Consider the following 10000-nt stretch of genomic DNA (forward strand, 5'->3'; position numbering starts at 1 on the left):
TCAGTGTCATACATACTTTTTTTTTGTGTGATATAAAATAAAACAGTTGCCTTGATGCAAGGGCCCACAACATAGTTCACACCACATTCTTGGCAGGCAATGCAGGCCGCAAGGCACGCGCAGCCTCTTTAGACGCCCGTTTGTTGTGACGACGACGAAGCGTCATCCTCTCAACCAAAGCGTCTCCATCGCCTTGATGCTTTTAGGAAGCTTTTTTTTTTACAAAAAAAGCATTCTTCGATCGTCATTTGCTTGGAGGATTTCATTGCTAACGCTACTAATGCGACTGCTGCTAGTGCTGCCGATGCTGCTGCTACCCACGCTGCTCTCCACACTTATAAGTCTACCCCAGGATCCCGCCCCCCATTTGTACCTCTGGCGCAGATTCAAGGCGGATCTTTTGCACCTCTGCCCCCTGCTGGGTGATTTTTACATGATTCACAATGCGGACAAGGCTGATTCTCAGTCAGAGGTTGCATCAGACCCTTATGTACACTATGACGTAAAAAAGACAGGAAACGTACTTATACGTCTTTGGTAGAGGGCGCCATTGCATTAAAAGACGTCTTTGTACGTCTAAGGGAGTAAATGAGTTAATGGTCTAACAGACACAATTGCAGACGATATTAACTTCTGCATGGAGAACACCATTCCCACCAGGACTGTAAGATGTTCCTCCAACAACAAACCCTGGATCACACCGGACATTAAAGATCTCCTGAAGGAGAAAAAGAGGGCTTTTGTGTCAGGCGACAAGGACGAGCTGAAGAGAGTGCAGCGTCAGCTGAGAAGGAGGATCCGAGAGGGGAAAAAGTCCTACAGGATGCGGATGGAGGAACAACTGCAGCGGAAAAATGCTAGGGATGTCTGGAGGGGCCTGAAGACCATCTCAGGCCACAGACAACCAGGTAAGACCCAGAAGGGGGGGGGGCGCTTCAGTGGGCAAATGAGTTGAATTTATTTTTCAATAGGTTTGATCAAATGCCTGACCCCGCTCAGGCTCCCCTGCTGCAGCCCCCAACCCCTCCTGCCACTGCGAACGAGACCCTCTCTCTCCGCTCTCTCTCCACAGGCTCCAGTTCCCAGCCTCATCAGACAACCACCACTTCCTCCTGCTCAGCCTTGTTCCTCACAACATCTCAGGTGAAGAACCAGCTGAGGAAGATGAAGGCGAGGAAGGCAGCAGGCCCAGATGGGATTATATATACATATATACACAGAGAGAGAGAGAGTGCGAGAGAGCGAGCGAGAGAGCCAGCGAGAGCGAGAGTGAGAGAGATGTTTGAGCTGACACAAAAGAAAATTGTGCAGTCAAGGTTGTGCTTGAAATGTTTGTTTTTCCCCAAATGTTTGTTGCCCTTTTTTGTCAGGAATGGGAATTTTTACCAATTTTCGCAATTTTCTAACGCTGTCAGAAAAAAAAAAAAAAAACGAGAAAGAAATACCCTTTTTTTTCCTGATTAAAGACGAGAGTCTAATCTTTCTTTTGATAGATGCCATGTTTTTATAGCATTAGAACAATATTCTGTGGGCCTGGCAAAAATCAGTAAAAATCCAGAAAAACGCGATTGAGGGGAGTTGCTCCAATGAAAATGGTTGGGATTTAATGAGTTAAAGATGCACATTATTACGTTGCACATAACTTTAGTAAAACCGTGTCATATTAGTTAGTTGGATAAATGGACTTAAAAAAACTTTAGCTTTTTGCTCACTCTCGTCTTCCAGCAGTACACCCGGGTGACATCGCTGCAGGTGTTCTTTCTTCGCTGATTTACAAAGGCTACAGACAACCTACTCATTGGACTTTGTGTTTAAGTATATGCATACTATGGACTTCGTTGTCCGTTTTTTTAGCTGCTTTGGGTTGCCGCTCTCCTCTTCCCCACCTCGAACACTATGATCCGGCGGCTCCCCCATTAATGCTGTTCTCCTTTATTTTCTGCGGTGCACACTTTATTTTTTTACAACTGAAGGTATGCACGTGTGGACGTATATACATCAATGAAACTCGACAGTATGTTGTGCGCGCCGACGTATATACGTCATCGGCTACGTCGACTAGTCCCGACTAGTCGACGTAGCCGACAACCCTACTTTAGCCATAAAGATAACAGCCCTCCATCGCTGTCCGTCTAGGTCGTTTTAAAGTGCTTCCGTCCTTGCATTTCGCAGGAGGTAGTGAGGGACATTTGCACTCTTATTTTTGTCAACAACAATAAGCTTGGAGAGTCTTTCATTCATACAATGACGAGGTGTATGCAAATCATTTGTCAACATGTCATCCATGGTCAGGATGTTACATCAAGATTAATATTTGAGGACAACAAACTGACCAACAGACTCACAAATAATGAAACAACAAAATAAACATCAAATAAATAAATTTGACACAAATAATGCATTTTAAATACTATTTACACCACCACTATCCTGGGAGTGTATTTACCGACCTGATGCCCTCTGGCAGGCGCTACAGGCGCATCAAATCAAGGACTAATAGACTGAGAAACAGTTTTTTTCCAAGAGCCATTTCCATTCTAAACTCTCACACACACACACGACCACCCTTACCTTGCAGAACAGCAACATGATGTGTTTTTATATATCCTATCCAGTATTATTTTCCATTGCACTAACTATTCTCTTATTTATCTAATTTATATACCTATCTGAATTATTGTTGTATTGCACTGGAGAGGGGAGCTCTCTAATCTCGTTGCACACTTGAGTACAATGACAATAAAGGGATTTCTGATTCTGATTCTGATTACCGGAACCTAGATCAGACTCTTGTTGTCACACGAGGCAAATACACAGATGAGCACTGCCCGGGGTGACACTGTAGAGATGGCTCTATTTACTGAAATGTATCTTGAAATGCTTATTTTGGCTCTCAATTGCTTCTTCACACAGCCGTGCATCTTCCTTCTCTATGCTCGCTTGCTTAAGCGCGAGAGAGAAAGAGCGAGAGAGGCCCAATACAATACCAGATTTCATTCTGCTCCGAGTGCAAATTTAATTCTATGCATGTGGTATTTAACAGGATGGACGAAAATCATCTTCCAACCACTGCTTATTCGGTCCTTTTAAAAAAAAATTCTCAACTCCACTCCGTCCCTAAAATGTGTGTCCGACCGGGACGGGCCTCCTCATCAAACAACAAACTGCATTTGTACACGGTATCAAAGTACAAGCATAATCTGAATTTGAAAAAAGACATTAATTCAGACTTTCACGAAGAGGGAAGTGCACCTACCTGTCACACTGCACAGCTATGTGACACCCATCAGAGGAACTGGTTAAATGGGAAACAGTTATCGTCTGCAAAGTAAATAAAAATAATAGATTATAATCTAGTGTGCCATTTCTACAAGCCAATAAGAATCCATCCAGGTTCCACTTATGGGGGTGAGTGAGGGAATGTGGTGGGGGGAACATCCTAAATGGAGAAGAACTCTATCTAGTCAATTGACTCTATCTATTGTATTGTGTACACTGTTGACAACAAGTATATAAGTGGGGAAAGAAGGTTTTGCTAATCGGGTAGCTCTGATTGTTTTCACCTTGAAAATTTGGGAAAGGTAATGCAAGCAAATATACATTTTGAAATAATGGTGAGAGCATAAGCCAAAGCTTTAAAACATTGTGAAATCATACTGTAAGGTTGTAATTGACACATTTCGTGACTGGGGTTGATGAATTAAGTGTGTGTGTGTGTGTGTGCGTGCGTGCGTGCGTGCATACATATACATATATACATATACATATATACATATACATATATACATATACATATATACATATACATATATACATATACATATATACATATACATATACATATATACATATATACATATACATATATACATATATACATATATACATATATACAAATATACATATATACATATATACATATACATATATACAAATATATATATACATATACATATATACAAATATATATATACATATACATATATACAAATATATATATACATATACATATATATATATATATATACATATACATATATATATATATATATATACATATATATATATATACATATATATATATATATATATATGCATATACATATATATATATATATGTATTACATATATATATATATATGTATTACATATATATATATATATATATATATTACATATATATATATATATATATATTACATATATATATATATATATTACATGTATATATATATATATATTACATGTATATATATATTACATGTATATATATATATATATTACATGTATATATATATATATATATATATATATATATATATATATATATACATATATATATGACCCTACAGACAAAATGTTATTCAGAACAGGGAAAATTGCCTTACAGAGAATACTAGACAGAGCAATAGTGATGCCTCGTGACTGGTTTTATTTGCACAAACTGCACAGCCTATTAGCACAATGAATCTTGCGAGGCTTGTTGAAAAAATGTTGGTTAACCTACTCCATTGTTAATATCCTATGGACTCAAAACTGTGACGGACTTTGCAGCGCTGTGTGTGCCAACCAATCACAGCCTCCACGTATGCGGCAGCTTTGGATTTTAGTGATATGTGCGGCAACGCGGCTGCATAGGTGAGGAGCGCCCGCGAGAGCGATGAATTGGTCAATTCGTCACATTTTTGCACCGCGTCACAGCGGTATACACCAGGCTTGAATGACGGAGAATTAATGTTAGAATTAGAATTAGAATTAGAAATCCCTTTATTGTCATTGTACTCAAGAGTGCAACGAGATTAGAGAGCTCCCCTCTCCAGTGCAATACAACAATAATACAGACAAATATATAAATTAGATAAATAAGAGAGTGCATGCGGTATCTCCGGTCGCGATCCGTTTTAGTTTTTTTTTAGATTATTTTATTTATTTTTTTTTTTTAAAGATTTTTATTAAATTCTCTTGTAAACTTCTTGGGCGGCCGACTGTTCATTTGGGCAGCCCCCCCAAGTTTTAACATGGTGTGGCAAACACTGGTGGATTATTCGTTTGTAGTTGGGAGAAATGCAAACATTTTTGTAGAATTGTATCCATCAGTCCTCACGACGCCATTTTGAAGTCCCAAGTCCACTCTTAGATAGGAACAAAACTGCGCGCGCACACACGGACATGCACGCATGGATATACTTGCAAAGTTCATATAGTATGGTCAAATTTGCAAATTGTAAATACTGTAGTTATACTTGCAAATAAATAATTTTGCCATCAAAACCACTTTGTCAGTGTTGGTTATTGTTGTAAAGGGAAGCAATGTTTAGATGTCACAAAAGCAGAAAATATTAGCGTCAAAGTGAAAGTTCAGCTTGAAACAAATGTTATCACAAAGTTATTTTTCGCTGTTTAATAGTCAGAAACAGGAACAAATGGTGAAACCTTGCTATGTTCAACTTCTGATTACTCATGAACAGAAAAAGGAAGAAATTAACTTTTCTTTCTAATTTAAGAAGAGAGTCTAATCTTTTTCTGGTGGGTTCCATGTTGAAATAGCTGTAGAACCCAATATTCTGTGGGCCTGGAAAGACATGTTTACATTCTTCTAAACGGTTGGCAAGGTTGAGGTGGCTGCCAGTGAATATGTTAATGTTACTGGTCTGTATTTCTTGACATCAAATATAGGTGTTTCTGGTATATCAGTTTGAGAGACATGCTTATGCATTAAAAAACATAGTTACCCCCTCATTCTCTAACTTCGGGAAAAGTGTCTCTTCCAGGTCGTTTAAGTCCCAACTTTGGAGATTCTGACCAGTTTTATAATCCCACAGCTTCATCGTTCCATCCTACAAATTACAAAAAACATTTTAACAGCAGAGAAACCAAACATGTTCAAACTATGTTTGCTTGATCATTGTGTTGCTTTTAATATACAGCTCAGATGCAAGAATAGGTATGCCAACATTTTGAAATTACCGTATTTTGGCAGTCATAAGGCGCACTTAAAAGTCCCAAATCTTCCCCTAAACTAACACAGCGCCTTGTAAGGCGACTGCGCTCATTATATGGACAAAGTATCACTCGCGACCATCAACCCTTTTACTCATTGGGCTGTTCGGAGTGCATGTTAGCACACCCTGCTGGACAAAGTGTGAGTCATCTATGCTTCAAAGTGACCATGACTATACATTATGTGACTATGGTGTTTGGGTGATGGTGTGGGAGAAAGCTGGACAAAAGGGCAGCTGTCCACAATGTTGTAGTCTGTCTTATCATTTATGTTATTGCAAGCAAGAAACGTCCCAGGTTTAGACAACAGACAAAAAGCCCAAAGCATAACAACACATCTCTCTAAACAGCCATGCAAATCTCTCTAAACAGCCGTGATTTGGCTGAGTCTGAGTGGCTCCCAGAAGGCATTGCTCTAATGGCTCCCAAGAAGCCATTGCTATATCATTTTGTGTTATTTGTATTTCTTTTTGGTATATTGATGGCATGAGAGATACATGTTTTGTGTTAATCTTATTTCTTTGTTTCATTGTTTGCTTGTATGCTGAGTTTTTTTTCTTTTTTTTTTTTTGACCAGTGAAGTCCCTCCCCTGACGTAGTCTTGTAGACTATTGCCATGATACCTATTATTGGTGAGAGTCATTGATAATGATAGTGATTGTCAATGGTATCATAGCAACTGTCTTTGAAATGTGGCGAATGCTTATGGTATTGAGGCAAAGTGAATTGCCATGGGCTGAGTCAGCGCGAGCAGCCGAGCTATTGCTATGCTAAAAGCAGCTGAGCTAGCGCCTTGTAAGGCGGCGCGCCCAGTGTGTGCTTCAAAGACAGAAATAGCACCCTCAACAGGTGTTGCGCCCTTTGAGGCAGCGCGTCCTATGACTGGGAAAATACGGTACTTTGATTTCTGCATAGATTGGTCATAAAATTTGATCTGATGTTCTTAGACGTCACAAAATTAGGCAATGCAGCTTTATTCATACAGCATATTTCATACATAAGACAACTCAATGTGCTACACATAAGCAAAGACAACTCCTACAAGCATTTAAAAACAACAGTTGGCAACAATCCAGCATCCAGCATTATTACAAGTACGGCGATGTGTCACCACTAAGACACTGGCCAGACACATTTCATGATTGAATCCGATGAATTTATCTTGCTAAAAAAAACATTAAACATTGTGCATCCACTTTGCATAGTCACCCAACTGTTATAGCTTTCTATTGCTTGGATAAGGGAATTCTTGGTGATTGCTGTCTCGCACTGCCACAGCTCCCCGCCATGCTAATTGCTCAGCGATCATGATGGATAAGCTGAAGGTAAACACCGAAACAAGTCTGAAATTTTTACCAAGTCGCCCGGATGTTTCACATAGAACTAATGTTAAAGAAATTTAAGTTTTCATGTTATCAAGTTTCAAACCTATGCTTACAGGTCAGAAGGTCACAGGTGAACATGTACCTTTGTGATTCAGTGTTAACAGAAGTGCCTGCGCTGACAGGAAGCCACAAAACAGATGCCCATCTCAAACTGTTTGGAACAGGAAACCGGTCAGCTCAAACTTAGCAGAAGTGTGAACCAAAAGATGTCTTGAAAGCTGAAACTGTTAGACGGGTGTGATAATGTTTGAGTCTTCAAGTTTTCCATTCTGTATGTGTTGCAAATTCAAATTGCTTTGCTGTGATGCACACGGGAGCAGGAAACTTTAGCTTTTTCTCTGGGCCTTCTCACAGGTCCTGAGGACTGCCCCACGCGAGTGACAAAGACAATCTTGGCTGGCTGATTCATTTCTTCAGGCTTGTTTTTATAGCTACATCCCTGACATTACTTGGTCCTTCGAATGCCGGATGAAAACGTCTTCTCAACGGTGGATGATCGACGACGACTGAAAATGGTACGATCATGAAAGTCCTCGCTCCCATGAGGCCGTTCCTTAAACATCCTCCACCGAGAGAACACAAACGTCATCCACAAGTCGCGAGTGTCTCGGCCAGCGGAGAGATTGTCACAGGTCAGTGGTTGTATACAATAGATAGTAGGAAACTAGAGGTTTCTAGTTTTTTAAGACAGATAGTATAGATTTAACTTATTTGGAAGAGTCGGACAGTACAGAATTAACTGTTGTTTTTTTCTGGAAGACAGATTTAAGGGTTCCTTTTTCTGATAGAGAGTACAAATGTAGTTGGTTATATCTGCTCGGACAGTACAGAATTAACTGTTGTTTTTTTCTGGAAGACAGATTTAGGAGTTCCTGTTTCTGGTCGAGAATACAGATATAGTTGTTACTGTGAGAGTATGTAAATAGTTTGTGTATTTTTAATCATGTTTTTATACACTATTTGTATCAATGATAATTACACACACACTCACAGACACGCACATCATTGCTTCAGCACACATGCGCACAACTGACACACCCACACGCTTGTTTAAGTTTCACTTTCCATAAGTTTCGTTTTTCTCTGCATAAAGTCCAGAGGGATGGGCGAAGAAGTCAGTGAGAGTGCGGGAGATTGAACTGGCAAGACGCCTATTTCACCTCCTGGCTTCTCCTCCCATCCGCGATGGAGAAAAGACAAAACCTTCCCTGGTTATTCCTCTGGTTCTCTGCATTTAATTCAGTCTAATGAAGGCGTCAGGACTTTTTAAACCTGACAGTTACCATATTTGGAAGAGATAGTACAAATTTAACAGTTATTTCTAGAAGACGAAAATAATCTATTTTAACCTGTGAGAGTGAATGTGTATTGTATGAACGTTTGAGAAATCTAAAACTGACCGAGGGTTGTGAGTAAAAACACCCAGGAATACCCGCTCCAAGTTGGGAGTAGAAGCTTGGTATTCAACCCAGAGTCAGGCACTTTGAATTTTTCTCAACACTGAGGAACCATTACTAGACTTCTAGAATAATTAGGACCGTCAGAAATGGCGGCAAAGTTGATCGAGAAAATTAACTGTCCACTTACCGAATCTGAAATAATAGAAAAATGTCGTTTGGTTGAAATTGACGAATAAGGGAACAATATAATTTACTGGAAAGAGGCAGGAAAAATATGGATTTTCTGGGAATGTGGACAACTGTGAAGAATTGGACAGACTTTAGTAAATTGTCTCTTAAAGACAAGCAGAAGAGAAAAGACAACATCCACGGTAACCAGTGGTTTTGCTGCAAAGGCCTAGACAAATTCCAAGTTGTAAGACTGCAGAAATGAAGAAGAGAGCAGATAACGACTTGACAACTACTGTCATTAAACCAATTGATCAAGGTCGGAATGTGACACAAACACCACCAAGTCACACTCCAACCACAATTGCGGAATTTGGATAATATAATGCAGAAGACACACAAGCAAAATTATATCCGTCTTTGCCATCATATTATCAAACGACAGATAAAATATCTGAAGAACAATGTGACGGAGTGGCCCCGTCAGGTGCTGCAGGGAGCCACTGCCTCCAACCTAACATGCGCGCATATACATGCACCCACACACGCGCACACACACACACACGCGCACCCCCACATGCACACGTACCATAAAGCCGTTTTCCGTTGAGATCGTCAACTCTGCCTGTGCTCATAGAGGTTGTCGGTCAATACCAACATTATTTCCATAGTCCTCGTGGTCCACAAACATTTCTCCGGTGTCCGCCTGTCATTCGTGGCGCGCCACCGTCAAACCGAGCGCTGCAGTTACTTCTGGGTTTTGTAGCTTCATGCGCGGGACGTCTGCGGGTGACGTCATTGGCACGTCATGGCGAAGTACCGCGTTTCAAGTTAAGTATGGGTTTTTGTTGTTTTGGGCAGTCTAAGAGAGTAGGATTATGGATGGTTGAATGATTATATTTTTCTACAATTATGAATATTATTAGTGATGATATAAGTGTGTTCTGAAGAAGAGAACAATCATGTTTTGCGTTAATTGGCTTAGGGGAGGGCCCTAGGGTTTAAAAGGTGGCCATCCGATGTCTTTGGTGGCTAGTGTGAGCCTGT

The 10000-nt window shown here is 40.0% G+C and overlaps 1 protein-coding gene across 1 annotated transcript in view; it reads right to left on the reverse strand.

Moving 5' to 3' along the window:
* Positions 1 to 10000, reverse strand: part of wdr4 (WD repeat domain 4) — a 111625-nt gene that overhangs the window by 78490 nt on the left and 23135 nt on the right. Inside the window, exons 8-9 of the mRNA XM_088315642.1 lie at positions 5733 to 5837; positions 3257 to 3321 (exon numbers count right to left, since the gene is read on the reverse strand). Of these exons, the coding sequence (XP_088171768.1) occupies positions 3257 to 3321; positions 5733 to 5837 (170 nt within the window). The remainder of the gene's footprint in view (positions 1 to 3256; positions 3322 to 5732; positions 5838 to 10000) is intronic.

This window comes from Idiotropiscis lumnitzeri, chromosome 14, assembly GCF_059441095.1.
Source record: "Idiotropiscis lumnitzeri isolate Australia: NSW breed Sydney's pygmy pipehorse chromosome 14, RoL_Ilum_1.0, whole genome shotgun sequence".
Classification (NCBI taxonomy): domain Eukaryota; kingdom Metazoa; phylum Chordata; class Actinopteri; order Syngnathiformes; family Syngnathidae; genus Idiotropiscis; species Idiotropiscis lumnitzeri.